This window comes from Styela clava, chromosome 12, assembly GCF_964204865.1.
Source record: "Styela clava chromosome 12, kaStyClav1.hap1.2, whole genome shotgun sequence".
NCBI classification, from domain to species: domain Eukaryota; kingdom Metazoa; phylum Chordata; class Ascidiacea; order Stolidobranchia; family Styelidae; genus Styela; species Styela clava.
Genome location: NC_135261.1, coordinates 7,978,042 through 8,004,217, shown reverse-complemented (window position 1 = coordinate 8,004,217; position 26,176 = coordinate 7,978,042). Strand labels below are relative to the sequence as shown.

At 33.3% G+C, this 26,176-nt stretch overlaps 2 protein-coding genes across 3 annotated transcripts; one reads left to right on the top strand and one right to left on the bottom strand.

Annotated features, from left to right (window-relative positions):
• Nucleotides 1–3,756: 3,756 nt before the first annotated feature.
• On the bottom strand, nucleotides 3,757–22,924 carry LOC120329314 (TBC1 domain family member 10B-like). 2 transcript variants are annotated; one of them, XM_039395899.2, is made up of 10 exons: nucleotides 21,548–22,921; nucleotides 21,213–21,430; nucleotides 19,253–19,352; nucleotides 16,030–16,137; nucleotides 15,497–15,718; nucleotides 14,873–14,938; nucleotides 10,133–10,322; nucleotides 9,509–9,663; nucleotides 8,723–8,911; nucleotides 3,757–7,297 (listed from the first exon to the last, which is right to left on the bottom strand). In XM_039395899.2, the coding sequence occupies exons 1-10, from the start codon at nucleotides 21,581–21,583 to the stop codon at nucleotides 6,929–6,931; spliced, it is 1,653 nt and encodes a 550-aa protein (XP_039251833.2). In that variant the 5' UTR covers nucleotides 21,584–22,921; the 3' UTR covers nucleotides 3,757–6,928. The 2 variants fall into 2 exon arrangements, with proteins under 2 accessions (XP_039251833.2, XP_077975067.1); XM_078118941.1 differs by having other exon boundaries at nucleotides 7,141–7,297; nucleotides 8,781–8,911; nucleotides 21,548–22,924.
• A 671-nt stretch (nucleotides 22,925–23,595) lies between these two features.
• Nucleotides 23,596–26,114, top strand: LOC120330336 (NF-kappa-B inhibitor-interacting Ras-like protein 2). Its single transcript, XM_039397238.2, has 6 exons — nucleotides 23,596–23,754; nucleotides 24,525–24,620; nucleotides 24,987–25,037; nucleotides 25,203–25,298; nucleotides 25,601–25,694; nucleotides 25,766–26,114. The coding sequence occupies exons 1-6, from the start codon at nucleotides 23,659–23,661 to the stop codon at nucleotides 25,903–25,905; spliced, it is 573 nt and encodes a 190-aa protein (XP_039253172.1). The 5' UTR covers nucleotides 23,596–23,658; the 3' UTR covers nucleotides 25,906–26,114.
• The last annotated feature ends 62 nt before the right edge of the window (nucleotides 26,115–26,176 follow it).

The following is a 26,176-nucleotide window of genomic DNA, read 5'->3' as shown; positions in this document are numbered from 1 at the left end:
CTGCTCTATGACAACTTATCATTATTTGATTTGATACAATTTGCATCTATCTAGAAGCTGATCAGGACCTTTTTACTTCTGACGTAGCAGAAAAATGGTTGGAACAAATTTTCAAACTCAGTGAAACGGATGCTAGTGTTTTTCGAGCCATAAAAACAGCCGTTTATAATTCAACTGTGAAAAACAACCGGACTTTGTCTTTATTTTTTGATGTCAGGAGGGAAAAGGATATCTTAAAGCAGTGTGTAGGGAAGAACAGCGAACAAAAAGGCTTTGAATAAAGTCAAAAATAAAAATTCTAAAATATAGCGTGCAATATCTATTCTTTAAAATAAATTCATTTTCAGCAATTATTGCTCGGTCTTTCAAATTTAGTTTTGCATATGTTATTCTTGGGAATAATACGTATTCTGGTAATGCTGGCATATAATCCGTATGGTATTTGCTAGGCCTGGAGGTACTTAACCCAAAAGAGTATACCTAGACAATTTCAGGGGGGTTTCCGGGTCTTCATCGACGTAACAGTTTATTTTGTAAACGCCATATTTCTGCCACTTTGCAGAACAACTGGGCGCGCCGTGTTCGCATCTAGTTAGCAAACATTGTTAAATCACAATTTAGTTGGTCTCGCAGATAGTAGAGACATGTGGTCTTCATTATTATAGCTTCTGTAAGGTGAAAACTGTTGAGATGGCGCCAAAGAAAAGCTATGGAGAGTCGGTTTTATAATTCGGTTTTGTGAAATTCAAGACTCAAAATCGACTTCGCAACTACAGATGTTTTTGTGTTTGTCTCCAACAGCAATATGCCACCCTTTCCAAGACGTCATTTCCATTTTTGATTTAATGTCATTCAACCTATTCTTTGCAATGACAAAATAAATTAGATGTTGTTAAAGATGTTGTTCTTGTATTTATGGATTCATATTATGTTATTGCTGCTATTAAATTTGATTTAATGCACGCTTGGAATTTTATTTTTAATGTTAGGGGAAATTGAGCTTATAGTAATTCAATATTTGGGGAGCACGTATTCGGAGCTTTTCAGTTTATGAAAATCAAGGGGGTGGCAACATTTAGCTAATTGTGGGCCAAAAATCGAATCTACAAAGCGGACAGAAATGATTTTCCTCAGAGAAACCCTTTCCATTTGGCATTGATAGAATGTTGCTACTCGACATATTGTCTCAAATATATTTTAACATACGAACCAACTAACTAGGAGTGTGCGGCGTATCTAGGGTGTGGCAAGCATGGCTCGTGACATAGTCACTGTTTGGGCGGGGGCGCAAAAAGAGCAGGAAGTTTTAATCGTAAAATGTTTTAATAGAATAATTTCGAATTAGAAATAACTGAAACTCGTATTTCAACAAAAATAATAACGAACATGTATCTCATTTAAATGACAGTCATTGTAAATTGTCAACTAACTATCAAGGGAGGCGCATTTTAAACTTTGCCATGGGCGCCATAGATTTGCCCTTGCTAGGGGTAGGAAAATTGCATTTTTTTATCAAATATTTTCAACGAATACGGAATAGTATCTACAAACGACCAGGACGTGGCTGGTCGATAATAATTCCAGAAATTATACTTAATTAAAAGTAACTCATAGCATATCGTGGGGTATCTGTGGATGCTTGCATAGGGTCTTGTTCGAAGCGACAAGTATTGAATAAGCATCATAAGAAAAAAAAATCGCCTGATTTTGTTATAATCGCTGTAAGTTTGGCCAGCGTGATTTCTCCTGCTGTCCACACCATGACGTCGATAGAATACTCTCTGCCAATTATTTTTTTTCCTCAATAATGAAGCCTATTAAATATTGTATAGATCTAGATTCTAGATTATATTATAATGCTGTAATGGTAAAAGGTTAATGCGACAAACAGCATGTTTCATGATTTAAACAAGCAGGAGTTCTTAAATGCCGAAAAATAAGACCTATACCGGTAACTATATCGTTAGTTGAAAAAAAACCGCGCACGCTTAACACTCAACTCTGGATGACTCTTATGTAGACTACTTGATTTTATTACTATGAAGACTATTCATAACTTCAGGTTATATTCAATATTGACCTATCACATGTCCGCGACTACCATAGAATAGCCCTGTAAACAAAACAGAAACGTAGCATCTTGACATCTTGATGGCACAAGAACGGCAAGTTTACTAACACGACTCAGGTCGAGGCAGCGTTGATTACTATCACGCGTTTTGTAAAATTTCGGCTCCACGCCCGATTCTGCCTTTTCTGATGACTTTTACCCCGCGCGTTTTTTTTAGAATCTTGGGCTTATCCAATCAACGCTCGTTCCTACTTTGTCTGGTGACTAATACCACGCCCTTTTTCTAGGATATTCGGTTTTACCAATCAAGCCTCGTTTCCACTTATTTTGATGACCCTTACCCCGCGCGTTTTTTTTAATCTTTGGTTTTACCAATCAAAGCTCGCTCGATATTTACTATCCGCGCATTTACTAGAACAGCGGTTATCAAACGACGGGCGTGAAGCTAAATAAAAATATTTGTTGGATTTGATCTTGCCCGCCCTATTTCGGATAATCACATTTCGGTGCTCCGGAGTGTGTATACCAATATGGAGGTAGCTAATTTTATTCGCCTACCTTACATAAAGTTGTGTAAAGGGACTGAAACCGATAGGCAGGAGGATATTCACTTGGCTAACAGGGACAGTATCCGAACTTAAATAGAACTAAAGTGAGGAAAATCGGATTAAAATTATGGCCTAACCCTAACCTGGTACACATACTGCGGGAGTACCCACATTTCTTTGATTTTAATATTTACGTTCCATCCACGTATTCTAACGTGTTCGTTGAATAAAACATAGCCTACTTTGTTTAACTATATATCTGTTATTTGAAGCTTATTGTTAACTAGTTACTTTTGAGGTGGGGCGCGAGACAAAAAGTTTGAGAACCACGGTTGTATAATATTTTTTTTATTTAATGAAAACATCACTTAAAAAAATTGAGTTTATGATAACTTTCCTGTTGTATAATGTTTGGTCTTACCAATCAATGTTCAGTCCTACCAATCAACGCAAAATTTGTAAGAGCGAGAGTGACAAATCCGTGGTAGAGAATGGGTAAAAATTGACGTCTCCAAAATTACGATCCGGAATGAAATCCTAAGAAATAGATCGTGAGGAAAAATTCGCTTCCCGCCACAATAGTGGTTGCCACATCACTCTATGACGTCCCCGCCGCAGTAGGGTGGTTCACGTTTTTGATTATTCACTATAAATTCCCCAAATTGAAAATTCGTGAGGATTCATAGAAAAATAACCGTGAAAGTATATTTTATGTGTGAGATGATCGAAGTACTTCAATTTAATGAACCAGGTTGCTATTCCAAACACTAAACATGTTTTCTCATTTCAGAGCGGTTCTTGTAGTTCTCGTTCAATTTCCTATCAAACTTTATCGAAATGATCAACGCACTAGGACGACAGTCCCATTATCAAAATCACATTTCAATCCTATTCGCCCCTGGGCCCTGAATAACCAGAAAGTTGGCAGCTTCAAGTGTGGCCTTGGCAGGGAGTGAAATTTTCTCTTAGAAAAAGATCATTTCGTTCACTACTGAGGGATTGAGCGCAAATTATAGATAAACAATAATTCCCTTGTTTTCACTTGACCAAATTTGCTACCACCTCAAATAGCTACAAAAAATAGCTACCACCTCAATAATAATTACATCAATACTCGCTGAATAAGTAAAGGAGGCATTTATCATCATAAACTTTAATTGGTCAAATGATAAAAGAAAAGAAAAAAAGAAATTACTGCACTGGAATACAGAAGTGCATTTGCTATAATAACAGTAAGGATGTGTGAGATGACCATCTCAGGAACAAGATCGGCCAAACATGATTCACAAATACCCATGCTTCCGAGGAAGTTTGATTGATCAATGAGCCATCCTCCATTGGAAAGCAAATTATGAGTTCCAAGTAGCAATGGAAGCTAAATTGTCTGAAATTAATTAAAAAAAGCAGCAGCGAATGTGCACAAGAATTACACGGAAATTGCCTATATAAACAAGTATGTAAAATAAGAACATTAATTTACAGCAAAGACAGTTTTAGTTCCATATTTCGATTACAAAGCAATGTACACAATCATATAAACTTGATAATTTATCTCCCAATTCCATTTAGAAAGGTAATAACTTGGAAACATTACTGTAATTCAAACAACAGTATATCCTCGAGTTGTCAATATTAGAAAAGCATTCTTTGGTAAAATCTATCTCAATTACAGTAATAAACTTTTTAGTGCAATCAATAGCACATATATACATTTACAAATATAATTTTCATTGTACCGCAAAATTGAAATGATGAAACAGTCCAAAGTCGGATAAAACTAAGTAAAAACAAAATTAAGAACGAGAGTTGTGTACAATCAGCTCTTTGGAAAATTAAATAACACTTGACAAACAAATAAAATTTACTTAAAACAGGCAAGTTTGTGCCAAAGATAATCAGTTTTTCAAGCTTAAATCGACCATCATTTAAACTTGGCCTTGTTGAAAAACTAAAAAATCATGGCAAAACAAAAGATCTCGTGACAATGTTTACCCCAAAAAGCACAGCTTACTTAAAAAGACTGAAAAAAAAAAGTATTGCACAGCAATAACAAAACTCGATCTATGCAATCGGAACATTATTTAGAGTGTAATGAATAAAACTCTGACAACAGGTTCAATTTGGAATCAGATTTTACAGATAATTATAGATTATTTGACTAATGAATTGTCAATAATTGATTAGGAGTATAAATGATATAAGAAAATCTTTCAGAAGAAACGAAAACTGACTAAGATTTAAATATATGAAAAGCTACACTTGTTTTAGAGTATATGAATGTAAAATATACAGGTTAAATGTTTGATAACATCTGTTTGTTTAAAATTTAATGAGTATAGATTAACATTGTAAGCGGGGTTGTATTCTGCCGTTACTCCGGTGTTATTGGATACAAATATGAAGTTCAGGCATTCTTAAAGATGGGGAGTTGAATCTATGCTTTGGTTAGAAATTAATGTCAAATGTAATTTTGTTATTCCAAAGTTTAAGTATAATTATTCTAGTACCAGTTTTGGAATTTTTTCCATGCAGGAGGTGAATTTTGGAAGAGGTAATCATACATTAGAATTCAGTCTAGTTGCAAAAGAAGGTTGTTGAGACATGACCCATTTTTGCTTGTGCACAATGAAAATGGCAACGGAACAAAGGATACAAAACATGTACAGCTAAAGATTTGGTTCCATTTCTCTGAGCATGGTAATCTTTAACTAACGAATGTACATGCCACTATAAACTATGATTTATATGAAACTAACAAATCTTATACATCAATAAAAAGGAAGCCCGACGTGTTTATTTCATATACATCTCAACAGAACAATTAAGACCAAAAGATATGGAGCACTATGAACATCATGGAAAGACCAGAGATCATAAAACGCACTTAGCATTAGTGTTTTTGTGCATTTTCATATAGGAGAAGCACAAACAAGGGTCATTAACTCAGATGAAAAGTCAACTCATCTCTGAGCAAAGTTACCGGCGACTAATACAATCCCAACAACTATTGAACTACTTTGGATTGATGGTGTTGCAGTGAGAGCGAGTAAACGCTAATTGACTCAACATTTGGAACAGTTCAAGCCAACAAGATCGAGAAAATAGCTGAGATAGAGAGTTCCAGGGGAAAACATTTATGGTATTCGATAACGCATGAAATTAATCCGAAATTTCATTCGAAATTGGATCTTCGTCAACCAGTGAATGCTTTTACCACAGCATTAAATTTTTCGACGTCAAGTTATTTGTGACTTATATTATAATATTTTATAACACTGGGTCAAGAATAACAAAACCAAAAATTATTTGTGAAAAGTGAAACTTTTTGGTCCAATCAAATCACAAAATGACAAACAAATAAGAGAAAATAATTGGTAAAGACAAGTAAAATCAAAACAATGTACACAGTTCTTTACTTTCAAACAGCACATTTTTACTAGATTTTAGTGATAAATCATGTGCAAAACTGTTAATCATTAAAATAACTGGGATTGAAAATAGGTCTATATAAGATTTAGGGTATTTAATCCCAAGATATGAAATTGTTTAGACACAGGATAATTGATTGATATTATAATTAAAAAGTGTCTAACATGAAATAGTGGTTCGGAAAATGTTTTGAGGTCGGTCCATACATGTGATATAGATAAAATAACATATTATTAATACAGTTGTAAATAGACCAATAGATACAGAAACAATAGATGAATAACTAACAAAGTTATGAAATAAGTCAGATGAGTGATAATTGTTTTTAACCGATTGTGAATAACACCAGTATATGAATCTTTCATTTAACAATTTTGGTGCCCCAGAAGTGTGTGTACCAATATGGAGGTAACTGATTTTGTTCGCCTACTTCACATCAAGTTGTGTACGGGACTGAAAACTATGGGCAGTAGGTATATTCACTTGGCTAACACAGACAGTACCCAACTCGTAATAGAACCAAAATAGGAATAAAATTATGGTCTAACCCCAACCTAGTACACATACTACGGGTGTACCCAATTTTGAACCCACATAAAAGAGTTTTCACTCCGAAAAAGGCTTTACAGAAGCAGCCAATTATACATAGGAAGCTAATATTAAATATAATATAATAAGAAATTATTAAATTCAAATGTGTAATTTTTCCCAGCACCAATTTTAAAATCAATTCCATTCTACTAAATCCAATATTACATCAAGCGCTCAAAATTGAATGTATAGATGAATAATGGATTTAAACACATTTTTGTATACTACTCTATTAAAAGAGCTCTATTACCATAATCAATTTCTATATATAGAAGATAGAAGGGAACCTTTAAAACACAGTAACTTCATCTTTTTTATTTTCGTCACCTGTAGGTTGCAAAACGTTTTTATTATCCGATGTCACATTATCATTACTCTCATTATTTGGTGGGGATTTGGTGAACATTGTTATAACTGGTTCACCAGATGGCGACCTCCTTCGAGTCTGAACCTCGCCCGGTTTTAAGTTTGTTTGTCGCTTGTTCATGTTTGGTGTTAATGCCTTCCGTTCTTTTTTTTCGTCTTCATTTTCGTCTGGTTGTATTTTGGCTTTTCCTTCATTTTTATCTGTTTTCATTTGCTTTTTTCTATTTATATCTTTCTTTTTGTGTGTTTGCTCAATAATAGCCAGAGAATTGACACTTATTGCGTTGATGTTCTAAAAAAAGTTTAGAATCGATTTTTTGACGATGACGATGATGACACAAGATGACAATAGAAGAGAAAAAAATTTAATATTGAAATCAAATTACCAGTATTAATTGGGAAAAACAAGATGAAATTATCCATAATTGAACATTCAATCATAAAGTTTATCAAGCTCCGAATAAATAGCTACCCATCTACAAAATTACTACAGTGAGAGAACGGAATTATACTAGTTCGGCAGAGTATACATACTTTCTTACACTCACCATGATCCAATATTGATAGTAAAATCAATTGCTAGCACGATTAGATTAGTGATATTAGAACTGCTAAAAAGGGAATGCTTTATTAGCTGCCATTCTATAAAGACATCTGGTTTGAAAACAATAAAGATAATACCAAACAAAAATAATTATAAAAGTGAAGTAATAATATTATACAACCTTACTAAAAGACTGAAATAAATAATAACTGAAATATGTTTTGATTCTTCCAAATAAAGACCAACAGAATAATTTGCATGTGAATAACAAAGTAAAGATTTTTGAAATTATGTAAGGGGGAACAATACGGAGAAGGAAGAGTATGAGAAGAGATGGATGGCAATGCAAGAACCCAAAAATACTTAAATATAATGTTTAGATCATCTTATCTGTTCCATGGGAGAGGAAAGAGAAAGACAGTTTGATAATTATGGAAAACAGAGGCTTCTTGTCCAGTTACCATCGCAGGTGGATTAAGAGATTAATAGGCCAATTTATTTTAGATGCATGCACTATGAAGAAGTCACATTGGACTGGTAATTACATGAAACTGTGACAGCAAGGAATACAATATTCCTCACATATAGTCATCTCAGTGAACATGGGAACCAAAGTAGTGTGATATCATATGATCACAGTACCCTAAAACTCAATTTGGTATTGGGTATTCTGAGTTGTCAGTAGTCATTTTTTAATCAAGGAGATTTTCTCTAAGCCGCTGTGAACCGATACATTTTTCAATGAAGAATGTAGAGTCCATTGGAATCTTTTGGATGAGATTTGGGGGCACTAATTCAGAATTAAAAGAGGTTATTCTCTGAGTGGAGTTGCAGACGAACACTAAGCGCCAAAAGCTACTAAGACTATAAAAAATAATAGCATAGAAATTTATTTTATATCTCAAATTATTTACTGGATTTCAATTATGTTTCGCTAAACGTTTTCATCAAATCGGTTACTTTGTAGGAATTACTTTTTTCAAAATCCAAAATTTCATCCTCGTTAAACACCGCATTTTGAACCTTCTATACCTAAATCAATAATATAGGAAGAATAACATGCAAATTAAAAAAAAATTAGTGCCGTGTGATGATGATTCCATGCAGTTGATACCACCCCACCATGCAAATGTGTTTCGTGCAGAAATGCGAGGATTTCTACCGAAAATCTACCTTTTTTGATTTGGATTTGTGTTTGTATTTTGAGTCCGTTCCATACGTAGGTGTGTACCTGTAAACCCTCTTCCCTTCTTTACCAGTATTCGATATAGGTGGAGCAGAACTTTTATCTTTTTTCCATTTAATTTTCTGAAGTTTATGTTCGTGTTCGAGATCTCGTTCACTGATTTTGAGGTTGATAATCTTGAACAATAATAAACGGATTTTATATTAGGCTCAATTCAAAATTATAAGAAAATTATTACAGGGTGATCCAAAAAACAGAATCCACAGGACCATAAATTATTTAATTGTGTTTTATAAAAATTCATTCAACACTTGCACTTCTCTTTTAGTATTATTACTAAAAAGTTTCAATCTAGGACGTTTTGCACAAAAGGTATGTTCTTTATGGGCTTCTGTTTTTATGGGAGTGACCCCATATTTCCATATGCTTATCTACTAGGGTTCTGGGGTCAATTCATATTTATACACTTCCGGGACTCTGGTGTCAAAGTTGAAATTTTGAATTCTTAGGAGTTGGGATTCTGAATTCCCCAAGGGTTGTGATCGAGTCAAAATTATTGCGATGAAAAATTAAATTATTTTAACATAAGCATATTTTCGTTGCCATCCATGATAGCACCCGGATGCTTTTTCAGAAAAAAGAGTGAAAAAATAGCAAAAATATTACATTGTCAATAAACGATATATACACAAATTAGATTTTCGTATATATGGAAAATTTCTTCAACTACGCCACTCTGCAAAAGGCTCTAGACTAGAAAACACAGAACATACCTCAAACATTAATCTATCTTCTTTCATACACACTGGATCAATTTTTCTTAATGCTTCCATCGTTTCATATAATCCAGGCAGAGATTTGAGTTTTTCTGACATTCCAAGTGTACTTCGCAGCAATACCAGAGCACAACGGAATACAACTTTGATACCTGAAAAAAGTTTTGATTTGTGTCTATATTAATTTGTTCTTACTAAAATGATAGGATTATGATTTAGTTGTAAAAGCAAATTTCATGGCCTGTTTTCTAAGTTAACTCTGAATGCTCCATTGAGGAATTCAATGCTTGTGTATCACATTTTTTCAAATTTATTCTGTGGCGTTATGTTTGAACAAAGTCAACCCTCTTCTAGATAAAAATATAAAATGAGTCTCACTGATTCACATAAGATTTTGAGACAGAGACTTGGAATGAAAACTGCCCATAAAAAAGTTTCATGCTATCAACTTCATACTTATTTTACAAATTAAATTTATTTTCATAAACAATAAGGTAATTCTGCCAAAAAGTAAGGGAATCAGTAGTATTACCTGTGTCCATAAAACAAAGAGAACTTTGTAAATTATAAAATTCAATCATTTAGTTAAAGTCAAAACCAAAAGATACGATAATATTTTACCTTCACAGAAAAACATATCCCAAAGTCTTAACACCGAAGTCCAGGGTAAAGTTCTGCTGAAGACACACATAAACCATTCAGTCATGTATAACACAGGGGTTACTTGATTCTTTTCCAGATGTTTATATGCCGCAGGTGATACCTTGCGAAGTAGACTTTGCATGACGTAGCCGTCAATTTGTATTGCTTCCTATATAAGATTGACAAAACAATGGTGATGATGTGGTTGCCAGCAAGAAACATCCGCTGCTTATAAGTGACGTGATGAAAGGTATATTTATCACATCAGTTGCTATTTGTAAAGCTTAGAGCTTTAAACAGCTCGATAAAATCTGTTTACAATCACATATTACAAGCTGCTATGGTGCGCCTCACCGTATAAACAGCGTTAGCCGAAACTAAATACAGTCAAAAATTATATTTTTGAATATTAAAAAAAATTGTGCTAAAGTTATTCTTTTTTTATCATCCTATGGCAGGGGTGTGCAACAATTAATTGGGCCACACAAAAAATTTAACGGCAAAAGATCTTGGACTTTTTGCACAAAAATTATGTTCTTGCCAGGCTTCTGTTTTATAAGAGTCTCATAAACACAGCGACAAGAGAGAAAATCATTATGCATTTTCACACATGAAGGGTCGGATCAGAACTCTGAATATTTGACAACCGCCACACTAAATGACTTGGCGAGCTGCCTGTTGCACTCCCCCTCCCATAGTGATTGCTTGGAGCATTTCGACCAGAGATATTCCAAATCTCGGGTCAATCAGTGTTTACAGAAGCTTAAGTCTTTACAGTGGCAGTAGCTATTGGTGCCTCAGTGGTTGCTTGTAACTTCTGTCGAAAATCACCTTCTTCGTGTGATATGCGCAAGTCATTAAATTATTGAGTGTTTAGTAATAAATACTATGAGACTAAGTTTTCAACATGATGAATTTTCAACTCTGTTTGTTGAATAAAATATATTTTGAATTGATAACAATTTACAACTATTGTTGGAAACCCCACCATATATGTTCACAAAAAACAAATTTTGAATAAACTTTCAAGTAACAACATTCGCTTGTGCAACGATTTCGAATAAAATGATTATGGGCATAAGATCAATCACAATGGTGAAATGTGATATTGCATCAAAGTAATTCACTAATGACCACTCAATAATGTGATCAATGAATGCCTCCTTAGTTTTGATGGATTACCAATACTGAAATCCAAGCACAGGTACTGTTAATTGCTTGACTATTAAACTCTAAGTATACATATGAATCATTTTTTATTATGCTCCTTTATTTGTTGTTCTTGATATTTTTCTTTTTATTGACATTATTGCTATGAGAAATTGCTTTTTTTCATTAATTAATTAGGGCCATGTACTTGGAAATTTCCAGTTGTTAAAGATTGTATTATTCACTAGAAGCTCAGAAAGCTATTACTTTTATTTATTTCCAAAATTTCTATGGGCTCAATGGAATTCGTTTTTTATGTGAGGTGAAGTTATCAAAAATTGAGCTTGTTGTGAAGGCTGCTGTACCGGTAGTCTACTGTGCCAGATTGCATACCTGTACTACTTCATTTTGGCCTTCGTGTTCAAACATTTTAGCATCTTTTGTAAATCTATATGATTTCACATCAAAATGGATTTATTTTTATAAATTGTCACTCGTCAAATTATAATAAGTAATCAAACAAGCCAGGTGAAAGCTTGCCTGATTAGAATTTCACAACCATATCAGATATAAAACTAGCAGCACAACCGACTATCTCAAAGATCTACATACTTATGTAAATGTAATAAATTTATAACACCGAGATAGTCTGATTTGGTGGAAAAATTGTCATGCTTTTCAAGTAACATTTTAGCCACTATTCCAAGCATACTAGGTAAAAATAAAATAACACTAATAATAATATATGCTTGATTATGGTGTTGAAAATGTGTGTTTCCTTCAAAATGTAATCAGCCGGTCAAGTGACTGTTACATACTATGATTTTCACAATAAAATATACTTTATCATCTTTTAAGTATATAGAATTGAGTTGAATGTGTGTAAATACCCTCAGGCAACCATTGTTTTTGCGACATGCCAGGAATATTAAAATCTTAATGATTTATTTCTATCGGAAACAGCACAATTAACAGACTTTAAACATGCAACTGTTAACTTGAAATTGGCACAACACTGGGACGCTCACATCTTTGAGTTCTGTTCAGATTTTGAAACTACGGATGTCCAAAACAAGTCCCCAAATACAATTTGAAATTAGTTATGTTGATGTAATGAATTCTTGATTTTATGAATGGAAAGCTTGAGAACAACCTTCCCGCAAAAAAATTTCAATTTCAGTAATTGGCATATGACAGGCATGTGAACTGTAAATATTCTTAGTATATATACTATATAAAACTCTTAATAAAGAATATTTTCTGCAGTTCCAATTTCAATCATTATGAATAAATATCACTGATAACTTTTGCAAATATGTTTTTCGGACATAACACAGTTTAGAATGCATCCAATTAGGGTTGCCACTTCTGGATACATTTTTTTTCGAATCGAATCTCGAATCAAAACTTTTCGAATCGAATCTTTCCGAATCTGATTCCATTAAGCTTTTTTTTTTATTACATGCGTATGTTTGCCCAAAGTCACAAAAAAGCTCAAATCTAGAAGAGAAAAATTTGAAAATGGAATAGGCTATATAGCAAGGATGATAAGGGTTTTTCAGTGAATAAGCCACACTTATTTTCATCATGATAAAAAAGATGTAGGTCATAGATATCACTAATAAATGCATTGATGAAAAACTTGCTGTTGCAACTTATCTGTGAGTCTTACAATACTGAGTTATTGTGTTATACTTGTATCAGGGCTGAGGCAATTTGATGGAATTCATATGAGAAAATAAGCAGGGAACAGTTGTACTGTTATGTCGTAAACACAGTAACAGCACTGCTTTTCCTTGTCCCACACCAGTATATGTGACCGTGGTATTTCCCTTCTTGTTATATTGAATTAAGGCCGGCCTTATTACCGATTCTTTATCTTCAAAATCTTAGTACAATATTTTATATTTATGCTAGCAGCATAGAGTAATACGACAAAAACATTCTAATTGCATCTGAATTACTATAAATGGGAAATGCTTACAAGAATATGATTGAAGACGATAAAATTAACCACGATTAAATTAAATTCGATAAAAACAATCGTTCATCCGACTACGATTGCGAACAAAAATTTCCATAAATATTAGAGAAAGTATTATTTGTGGCTAACAGCGTTATTGGCTAACTCGGGCTTCATTATTAATGTGGACTACGTTTAATTTCGTAATTCAGAAAGTCCAAATGTGCATAATGGACGCCGCGCTGACGAGCGATAATTGGTTGACGCTTTATCTCGATCGGACATGGTCGCTGGGGCTAAAGTAAGACGACATTCGCACAGTATGCTCGGTCTGGTATGAAATCTGCCACGTGTTGATGTAAAACAGTGCACAAGTTGCCATTCCTCAAGTATTATTTACTCCCACCTGTCCGTTATGACATTTGCTCGAAATAATCCGAAATGTTTTATTCGCTTGTATCGCGCTAACAAAATTAAAAGTAAATACTACTTTTTTTTGTAACAGCTGAAAAAAGACGTGTATGTACTATTACATTATGTCCCCCTGATTTCGTTTATCGCCACTCGAGTGGAAGCCTGACAAACGCAAACAAAATAAATATATATTTTAGGATGAGAAACATGATTGTCAATTAACATTGCCGGCCGATGAACTCATTCAGTAATAGTTCTCTTCAAATGTACGCAAAATATTGCTCTCAGAACAAAGTTTAAATTAAATTTCAATCAAAATTAAACATTATCTAGACGTCGGTGGCCGATTCTTTATCCAATCATGCCAGGGCGTACAATAACTTAGTCGCAGCGCAGGTGTGCTGTTGAAAATTTTCATCAAAATTGTCACGAATTTTCAGGTATACGATCCATTTAAATTCGCGCATAATGGAAACTTCGGCTATTTAGTGGAAAACTGAACTCGCAGTTTGCTGGTAATTACGCCACACATCATCTCGAGTGATGCGTAAAAGAGTGTGTTGTGTCGAACTTGAAACAAATGACGGCAGACAAGTAAAAAAGTCAATCACGAAAAATTCATTTTCATTTATTTACGTCCCGTAATTTGTTGCTATTTGGAGTGCCGCATAAACGCATTCGGCAGTTTTAACGCCACCGAAAACAACGATTAACAAATGTTCAATGTTTTTCTTTCGGTCCCGTAATTTGGTGTTATTTGGAGTGCTGCATAAACGCATTCGGTAGTTTTAACACCGCCGAAAACAACAATTAACACACGTTCAATGTTTTTTTTTTCGCTAAATCGCTCTCTTTTTCCGAATCGCGTAAATCTGATTCGAATCGATCCGGAAAAGATGCGATTCGAATCGATCCGATTCGTAAATCCAAAAGTGGCATCCCTACATCCAATATTCAAAAATATTCTCCCAAAATATATTCAGAATAATAGATTGTTTAATGTTGAGTACACATAATGATTCTCAGTTGATAGGACAAGATATGTATACAAATTTTATTGTATTAGACATACTTTAATAGTATGTGTAACAGATGATGTAGGAAGCTTTGAACAAAACTAAATTTCTGACAAAAAAAGTTGAGGTTGATAAAGTATAGAATTAGGAAATACATCCATAAAAAAAACTACTCACCAAACCAGGACTGAAATATCCTTGCAGATAATGCTCACACATTGCTACAACACACCAAAATGCTTGCTAAAAAAAACAAATAAATTTAGCATGGTTCGAGATGACTGATTGTTATGATGGCTCATACCCAAATTTGCTTTATGGTAAAAAATTCAGTAATTTCAAGGTTGCTAAAGTGTCGAATCATAGAAGGAAAAAAATGATTTGTCGACTCATTTTCTACCTTCATTTTATTTTTATATATTTTCACAATCAATTACGAAAGTTTGAGTGTAAACAAAATAGTCAGCGAAATCAATGACCTGCAAATGTCTTGCATACTGACCACGACCAACATAATTCAATGTTTAAATTACCGGTATTCACTGAATTTCTACAAAATGTAGCATTTTTATAAAAATTCATAAGATTATTTTCCCTTTTAATAGCATAGTTTTTTATAAATGAATCTCTCTCTCTCCCATGTGTTGCTTATCACATAAAATCTAATATATATTTGGCATTCCATACTAAGAAGTATTATTTTAGAATGTCACAGAAATAGCAGTATTACTCGATTTAGCTAACTCTTCCCTTCAATAATGAGTCCGCAATTAAAAATCAACAAAAGAAATAGTATTGTACCTCTGCTGGCATGTGCATTAGCAATACAGCTGCTATAGGAGCTTGTGCTTGACAATAACCGTCCTCTTTATTATATACTGAATAAGCTCGGAGTACGTCGCGTAAATCTTGTTGGCCTGTCCCTCCCCTTTCAGTAAACATTTCATGGAATGGAAATTGTCTGTGAAGATCTTTTTCGATGTCGTCAATACAGTTTGGGTCGACATCAGCTTTGAGAAGTTCCTGATGAATGTATGGTATTTGAGTGTCAGTATATAAAGAAGAATACAAGTCGAAAACAGAAAGGGGCGATCCAGAAGTGTGTGTACCAATATATCTGGAGGTTACTAATTTTGTTCGGCTACTTTGAACAAAGTTTTGTAAAGGGACTGATGCTTATGGGCAAGGGGTATATTCACTCGGTAACACAGACAGTCCCCGAAATCGTAATAGAACTAAAATAAGGAAAATCGGAATAAAATTATGGCCTAACCCTAACACACACTATGGGAGTACATAAACAGGTTGAAGTATCGAGGTCGATTGATACTTACAGCGTATTTTCCCTGATTTTGTTCATATAAAGCTTTGCTTCCACTCAGGAGCTGCCATGCTCTACCTCGTAAAGATGGTGGTACTCCTTTCCGACAACGATTTTTTACCTTGAATAAAAAATAGATATATTCATTTAAAATAAATGTTTTAAAATAAAAGATTATGCTACTTTTGATGTATTTGAATGTTGGTTATTATAATATGTCTTCCAGCGTAATAATCTTGTTCAAATTAAATAAAATTGCAATCGAAACAAATTAAATTCAAGAAATTGGAGTGGCCTAGCTGAGAGAGAGCCTAGACTTCAAAGTCAACTCTGAACAAGGCCCAATACAAGCAGCTATTGATATCAAATGATATGATAGGTAAGGGGTTACTAGATATGGAAGGACAAGAGAGAGAGGTATGTTAAGTGACGTATAAAAAATACACATCATTAACCCTTTATAACAATAATTTTCTTAAATATCATAAATACGATAGTTTAAAATGGGAAATAAAAAACACTACAAGGGAATAAAGGGATGTCTACATATAAATAGTGGGACAATCAAGAATTTCACAATTATAGCAAATTGTATTGAAAAAAAGAAGCAATTTTTAATACTTTTCCTTGATATAATGCTTTCTTGAATATCATAAGACTCAAATTTTATTTAACAATATTATTGTTATCATTTCATGCCTAAAATTTTTCCGAAAGGACTTTGGCTTTGCTGTTCATTGAGCCAATGAAGAATAAATAAATTAGATTCAGTATGCTGTCATATGGAAATCCATTTATTGCTATATACGGTACATCATTTCAAAATATAACCATCAGCAAAGTAACTTTATACCAATCTTCTGATATAATTTTTTTCATCTCAACAGTATCAACATATAATAAAGAAATAGTAGTTTGTATTTATATAGTGAACTGATGATACTTTGTTGAAAGGACACAGGAAAGGAGTATGGGAAATGCAAACACTTAGCGAACAGGATACAAACCAAAACTAGTACGGTATGTTTGACGTAATTTCACAACTAAATATAGAAGCAGATTATTATCCCGGTGTATGTACTTGAGTACATAATACACTGCAGAAAAATAGTAATAGAGCATGAAATAGGATGACCGAAAAATTAAATCAAGCGAAAATCTGAATCACAAAAAAGTGGGAATTACAGTAATCTTTACTATCATGTTTTTCATCAATTTTCTTGTATAAAGATTTTGTCACATGAGGCTACTTGAGGTAATATGAAAAGAGCATGAAATTCTAAAATACCCAAATTACTTGGATATGGACATTGCTGGCATGAAATAAATTAAATATATGATGTTCATAATTATAGAAGTGAAAGCATGATATGCAATTAGGCCACTGACATTTCATGGTCACTATAATTGATTCTTAATTAGTAGCCATAATGATAGTTTGAACACTTTAGTTCAGTTTAGACTTTCTATTATATTCATACTCATGTGAAAAACACTTTCACTAATATATGTCATATTCATGAAGCCTCGTTTGGGAAAAAATAGCAAAATATCACACTATTAGCAATTAGCATATAAATAAGCATGAAAAATAATATAAATTTTAAATTAGCAGAGGGAGCATTTTTAGCATGATACCTCTGTACAGATTATGCTTTAGATTAGACTATTTTTCACCGACATGATTGAGGTGTAAATAACACATTAACTCAGAAAACAATCAAAAATGCAATATCACCATCATAAAATGTTTTATGGTTTATGTATTTATGATGAATAGGTATCCCATGAATGTGGGTGGTACTGACATACACCAGCCAGATTGAACAATGTTAGTGTCAAATTGCGCTAGAACTTTTCTATATCAAGTGTGGGAAAATGTGTTTTACAATGATTGAAAATTGACAAAACCGTTTTGCCAGTTATGTTATGAAAACATAATTTTACGATTAAGAAAATATTTTAGTTTTATATTTGATATAGTGTAACTAGAGTAAAGATGACGACTCTTAAATCCATAAAAATAATCCGGCATTCGGGACTTATGAAAATTCTGTATAACTGTGTCTGAGTGTAGACCGTGGATTATGAAATTTAAGATATACAACAATTTGATTGATTTTTTACAGTTTTCTGAGATAGAAAGTATCTTTTTTGTCATAGCATGAGACTTGGTTAAAAATGATAACTTTCCAAATGACACTATTCTGTATTATTTGTAAATTCAACAATTTAGAGGATTGAATATAAATTGATTACAAAATCGATTCGATTATTGCATTGCTTTGCATTGTTTTCATTTATGGCACACCAGGTTATAAAAAATATCCTTAATTGAAGTAAGGTTATTTCTCTGATAATACAGATACTTTTTGTCTGTGGCATCATATAATAAATACTCAAAATGACAAATTTTCAAATGAAACCATTCTTAATTATTCAATATATGCAATTTCCTGTCTAATTTTTAAGAGTAGACTTATTTTGCCATATATCCAACATAGGTACACCAGTATTAAATACAGTGTAGCTTTAAGTATGAGAGTCTTTCAAAAGCAATCAACCCGTTAAACTAACATGGGCTGGTTTCTATAATGTGTACTTAGTTTGACATTTACCTAACTACCATCTGACTGATGTTAAACATATCTCAATAGCAGGAATACATGACGATAACATAGAATGTTGTCTACTGTGTAACCAACTGAAATTAGAAATTGAAACCTTATTTTATCGTAGCAGTGTCTCAACCGAATCAAACATTCAGCTACATTTACTAAGGGTATATATAGGTTAGATGATGAATTATGGATTTTAAAGACTATGTTTTTTTTAAATATTTGTCAATTTTATAAATTAATGCATAATTCCTCATTTATGTTATGATTACTGTATCATCAAGTGTAAAACATCAAGTTTATGTCTTTGTAAATTGATCTACGCAACTCAGAACTTATTCCATATTTGATATTCAAAAATAATACCTAAAAATGTATTTGAAATAGGAATACTTTTACACTGGCCAGTTCGAATTTTTATTATTCATCAGTTTAAAAAAAAAGAAACCATTCTTGTCCTATGTCATGGATGCACATAGTAAACTATAAAAATTTACTTGAAAAATATTTTTTTGGTTTTTATTTGCCTATCGGTTCGAAATTGATACGGATTGCATGATAGAATTCTAAATATGACAAAAGTCACACATACAAAAAAGCCTAAACAAAAAAACTAACTTGTGGAAATCTTCTGGACATCCATCTTTCCCAATTATTCAACATAGAAAGCCACTTCTGTTCTCGAGCTCGAATCTTATCAACAGACATCAGATCTGAACTGTAAATAGCAATGATAAATTTATTATTTCAAAATAATTATGTATTGTTGCTTCTAAATTTGTTTGTATGGCAAATCGACAGCTTCCAAAATTCTGCCAATAAATTTATGAGCCTAAACAGGTTTGAAAATTTGAGTATTTCATCTCTCTTGGATTGTCTACTCAACATGTATTATTAATCTATCCATGACATGGTCTAAATCAGATTATGTTTTGAATATGTATTATGAGCAAACTGTGACAATTTGATCGTTTCTAGTTATAATCTCATCAAGCAGCCAATTTTATTATTATTTATGATACACAGTTTCTGAGCGTACATACCAATACCAATGATGGGACATATAATATGACATGATTATCTTGCCTATTTGTTCACAAGAAATGTCATATCTATGCAACTAGTGAATCAAAAGTTACAATTCTGATATAATATTAATAATATACAATACAGATTTGTGAGAAAACCAAACAAACCTAACGCTGATTGATGATTCATAAGTTGCAACAAGACTCCCACATAAAATTATTAAATAAAAAACCAAGCATAAATGATGGATAATCCAAGCATACTAGATTCAAACAAGCTTGAAAGAGTTAAGATATGGATGACCCACGTCTCACCTAATAATTTGTTACAAAATGTTCAATTATTTTACAAGCCTAGAGTTTTTTTTAACTCAAATGTTAATTGTAAATTCTTCAACATTGAAGAGAACACCTGTACCTATGTCCAACAAAATTTTGTCTTACCCAATCAGATTAATATTTGATATACCACTTGTTTTTCCCATTTTTATTGTGAGCCCTATACTACATACCATAAGTCAGTGGTCCCCAAAGTGTGGGTCGCGACCCCAAGTTGGGTCGCCTTGAATATTTCGGGGGTCGCCGAGTGTCCGGCGTTGTATTCTTGTTTCATTTTTCATTATTCTATCGCGTGCATTCTATAGTGAGCTGACTAGCACTACATAGCAAGTTTGGGTATTCTGAATTACAGTGATATCTTTTATAATAAGGCTATTGTGTGACGGCAATACCTAAATTGTAACACGAAATCTAGAGCGTGTGATAAAATTTTTGGGAATGAGATTTTACTGTGATTAGTTTTTAGTGGTTTGAAATATTTTTTTCCTTGCCATACCTTGGCGTCACAAGCTTATCATACTTCATAATTTTTGAAATGGGGTCGCGTCTCAAAAAGTTTGACGACCACTGCCGTAAGTCTATCACTTACTGGGATGTAAGCTTCAAATATATAAATGACATCTACCTATATTGTTGAAAAGAATTACGAATCAGAATTCAAAATATTTCCACACACGAATCTGTGAATTAAATTTTCCCATTTCTATAATTTTTACTATAGTTGAAGAATGCCCGTTGTTTTCATTTGACAAGAAAAGATTCCAAGAGTAAACGAGGAAAAAATAAAACCCCACTTATTTCGACATCAAATTTCCATCCTTTTGCCTTTAACCCCAAACTTCTCACCAAAAAATATTAAACAGTTTTACTACAAGAGATGTACGTACCAGGGATGTGAGACTGGAGGCAGTCAAAGATGAAATTTGGAATTTTTCAGGGTAAAGAATCAGAATACCAATCACACTTTTATATGATGACAATCGAAAACGGAAATTTCCAAAGCATAAAGTTGACTAAGCATTCTCAACAGACAATTAAAAAGGGCCTGCAGTTTTAATTATCGTAATTTAATTATGTAACAGTTAAACCAACAGCCAGCACCTGAACTAAAATTTTGAGTAAGGAGTCAAGAGTTATTTTTGGAATGATTGGAGTACAAAGTAAATTGTGAATTTACAAGAATAGTACAAGGGCCCATAATTCAAACTTACTTTGGATCTGTGTATTGTGTTCCACCAGTAAATCCATATCTATCAACTTGTGCAATCTTTTTTGGTGAATATTCTTGCTCATCCTCACTATCGTTTGTGCTACGATCACTGAGATCACCCAAAATACTTGTTGGAGCTACAGATGAAGATGCCACGCTTGATACAGACATGGCCCTATGATGGGGAAGATCCCCTAATCGAACTTGGACATCTTCAACCTGTTAAAAAAAAATTTAAAAAAATTATTGTTATTAAGATATACATTTATATCATAGACGACAAAGATTCAAATTGAATAATTATCATCAATTACTAAAAAAATATATAAAAATTACCTGCGCGTGAGAGCTGTCAATTTTTATTCCGTTCATGGTTAGCCGTAATTAAATATTCTTTCAGATTCGAGAGTGTTTTTTTTTTCGGTAACTCAATTTTCACCTACTACTTACTAGTTACTAACCCATGTCGTTTTAATATGGAACAAATGCATAACATTATTTCACATAATTCCTATGAATATAAACAAGATAGAATATTATTAGAGATGTCCTAAAAATATGGCCTAATAATTGAAAACATTTCAAACAGTTACAATACAAATATTTTTACATAAATTCAACAATTATGTGATCAGTCATGACTTTTTTTAAATTGAAAAATGAACTTTGGCAAATGTGAAGAATTCGAAACATCTGCTGGTTGGATAAAAACACACCTATCTATATATCATAGAGAAATGTACATGTGCACCAAAAAATATTCCATATAAATATTATAGGTATACAATTTCAAGTTTACACATTTTGATGTTTCAAATTTTCGAATTTTATCTGAACACTTTTACAATCACCATTATGCTAATACCATACAGAATTATGGTTTAGATCCTTCGGTAGTCTTTTTTGGAATGTCCAGATCTAAAAAATGCTTTAATATAACAACGAAACAAACACAACATGCAGACATGCCATGAACTAAGAATAAATCTAACAAAAACAAGTACCTTAATCATAATCCCACACAAATTTATTTCCAATATGTAGCCTATATAATCCATCTATCTTAACCATCATCAAATTAGAACATATCCCTATTTAACAGAAATCACGGCGAACTCTACATGGTAAAACTTAAGTTCGATAAAACAACACAAATAGATATCACTAATCTATTGAAGTAAACTTGATACAGAACTTACAAGAGCATGCTAATTGCTTGAATCAACAACCAATATAAACATTAGCAATTATTTATTGATTCTTTATACCTGGTCTCAAACGAGAGACAGTTTGATCATTCATTACAGCAATATGTTACCTTTAACACAATTCGAACCACACTATTAATGAGAATCATCAACGCTTGACTAGCTGATACAGTAATATAATGTAAACTCAAACACTGTTTCTCAGAAGTCAGAATATAAATGTCAGTATGTTCAATTGCATGTTGCTTTGAACTTAACTCTGAGCTGTTTTGCTCATAATGCAGTAATGAACATTATGCATTTGAATATAATTATCTGTAGTCTATATTCCAAATTAGCTGATAGTAGTACCGTTCCGTAATCAGACATCTCTCTATTTCGTATTTTTCGATTAATTTACAAGTAACAGAGTAATAACTATGAATATACAGGATATCATGTTAATAGTTTAATTACGGTACTTGATGTTGTTACGTACGATTGAAAACAAATTGAAAGTGCGATGATTTGCGCACTTTTTTTCTCATTTCTTTTACAGTTTTGAGCATTATACTGGTACTTATATATTATCATATTACTGTATTATTATTTGTTGATCTTTTAAACAGATTAAGTCTGCAAGTTGAAACATTGACAAAATCAATTTATTTCTTTATTATAAGCTCAATTCACAGATTCAGCAATTTGTTATCTTCAGATTTTAAATTACAACACCTTACATCTGTAGGCTACATCAATACTGCAATATGCATGGCTGGCTTCATTTCTGTAACGTACGGTACAATATTTTGTCTTTGTGCATTTGTGAGCTGGTTCTTCAGTCAGGCCAAGCACCAAATTACTGATTAACGTAGGTAGTTTCAGTTCAGCGAAAAACCATACCGGTAGTCTAACTTAAAAAAAAAATTGCTAAACTGGATTTATGAACACGAGTAGTTTCGGGATACCATTTAATTGTATTCATTGATTTCGGTGCAGATAAAATAAAGAGTACGATACAATTAAACGGGACTAAATGAATAAAAGGAAAGTAGAACCTCTGTGAAGCTAGCAGCAAAACACGAAATCTGGTAAAAGTAATCTGGTCGAAATAAAATAGCTTCGCGCCACCTAGTGGTTTAAATATCCGCAATCTTGTATAGAAGAAAACAATTTCTTTTAATAGTGTAATTCGTATTAGGCCTATACCGTCTCAGCGTTACTACTATTCTATCTTTCGTCGCTTTCGACAATCTAACGATGGTTAAAACTTGCAAACTAGTAGTGTGTGGTGCACCGGGAGTTGGAAAAACTACAATTTTAGAGAATGCGATATATGGGGAATATGCCAGCAAGGTAAAATGATGAACATTTATAAAAATTAGAAAAAGTCATGATCTGGTAGGTACGATAATAGAAAACCAGAATAAGGCATTTCATTCTGTCATTTGACTAAGATTGCTTGTCAATCTGTCAATGGATTCTGATGTCAAATATCAATGGCACCAAGTTATTCTGCAGCAATTTGGTTTATTTCAGTATTCATGCTCTGCGGTGTGGCGCATCGTGCTAATCATTAGGAATACGCTCGCCACCGTATGTCTGATTACCCTTCGTGGGATCGCAGGTTCGAATCCCATGCGGGGATGATCATGTGAGAGAGGATTGCTGGACTCCTCGTCGCCGTAGGGTGGTTCACGTAATCGCTGGTGCTCCACCATCAAGTCCATGCTTCCGAAAACAAATAACTGTCTAACTAATCCCATACCCGACCTGGTTACCAGACGAGAGGCCGTGGTTCGCCACATGATTAAGCCGTCCTATCGGCTTTCCTCTCCCCCGGGATAAATATGTAACGTTAAATCCTATCCTTTACCGAAGTCTAGCAATTTTTCTGATTCTAAGCCTTGACCCGAAAGTTCAAGAGTAACTTACAGTCTTAATTCAAGTCCTAACTACCAGTTTGCTCTAGTAAATTCAGATTTTATGATAAATGCAATTTTGTCGATATCGCTGTATTGCACAGTCTTGGGCGAATCTATCTACAAGGATTTGACCACTGAACCAGCAAGTTGGAATTTTCATTAAAGTGCAAAAATTCAAACCTAAATTATTTTATATTTCAGGATATCATGCACACAAGAGAAGATTGTTATCTTGCTCAAATAGAGACAGATCGCGGAGTCAAAGAACAAGTTCGTATTCAAGATACATCTGGAAATGTGAGTTGAAGTTTGACAGTATTGAGGTTGTAAATAGTTCTTCAGCTTCTTAGGTTAATCCTTAGAGACTCAAATTATGGGCTATTTCCTTCAATTCCAAGTGAGGCCACACAAAAATAAGCATAGAGCTACAGCATTTGGAATCTCCAGAATCTTTTTCTGTATGATATTGTCTATTTAATTTTACATGCCTACGTGAGTAATGAAAGAACCAAATATATTTTATTCAACATTTTACGGATATGCTTAATTGCTTATCCACCCATACTATTTGGGCTGCCGGTTCTCTTTAGTATTCATTCATGTAACGCTATATATTCTGCTTTCAAAAAGTTCAATGATATTATAATTGTATTCTCACTACAGGACTGGCTGAATCCAAGCACTTCTGGAAAACATTATCTTCATTTTGGTGAGGTATGACTTTGTCTGATATATGCTACACTGGATCACAATATATCCATTGATTCAAAATGGCAGTCAGGAGTAATAAAACTCTATCAGCCTGTACAATGCAATATGAAAGGTTTTTTTCTTCAAATTTTATATTGTTCAGAAACTAATATAGTATATTTATTACAGGGCTTCGTTCTCGTTTATAGCATCTCTGACAGAGAATCCTTCAGATGTATTGAAGCAATTAAAAGAGAGATTGACAGAACAAGAGAAAAGAAAGAGGTAAAATATATTAATATTCTCATGCTGGTCTTTTTGATAATCAGTGTTTATGAGGGGAATTGGTCTTGGGCTGTGATTCTCAAACTTCTGTGACAGCGGTTCCCTGCTTTTCAACAAAAATATGCAGTTTTCCTTGTAATAAGTTTCCATTAGGGTATTTATTTTACGTGCGAATTGCAGCCAAATTTACTTCAATGGTTGTAGGTGTTTGCTTGTGGCCCTCTAGAGTGGCCGAGGGCCCAGTTACAGAAACCCTGGCCTGAAGTAATCTATTCATTTATACCTTTTTTGCCATTCCTTAGGTTGTTATCGTCGTTGTCGGTAACAAAACAGATTTACACAAACAAAGACAAGTCGATGCAATGATGGTGCAAAAATGGGCGGCAAAGGAGAAAGGTGAATTTCACATAGATTTGAAAATAATTTGTGTCAAATTATTGACTAAATGTCGTCTTTTTCCTATATAGTGAAAATCTACAATTCAACAATGACGAATAGAACCAGTGTGGTCGAACCATTCACATATGTGTGCAGTAGACTGACACAACCACCGCAAAAATCTACACTACTAGGAAGCCGAAGGTTGAAGCAAACATCAGTGGACTGAACTCAAGATTCTGATATCATTGACTTACAGTATTACTCAAGAAATACGGAGCTAATAAAGTTGCTCATGTGCCACTGTGTATGCCACAACTGCTCTGGTATTGCCTCAAGAAGAAGTAAATCTTTGCTTCAAAGAAATACATGCTTATGCAATCCAATCATGATGGCCCAAAAACCTGATTGATTGAATACATTCTAAAATGGCTGGTTCGGCAAGGAAATTTATTGAAACCATTGCAATGTTTATCTATGTCAGATGGCAAATTTTAAGT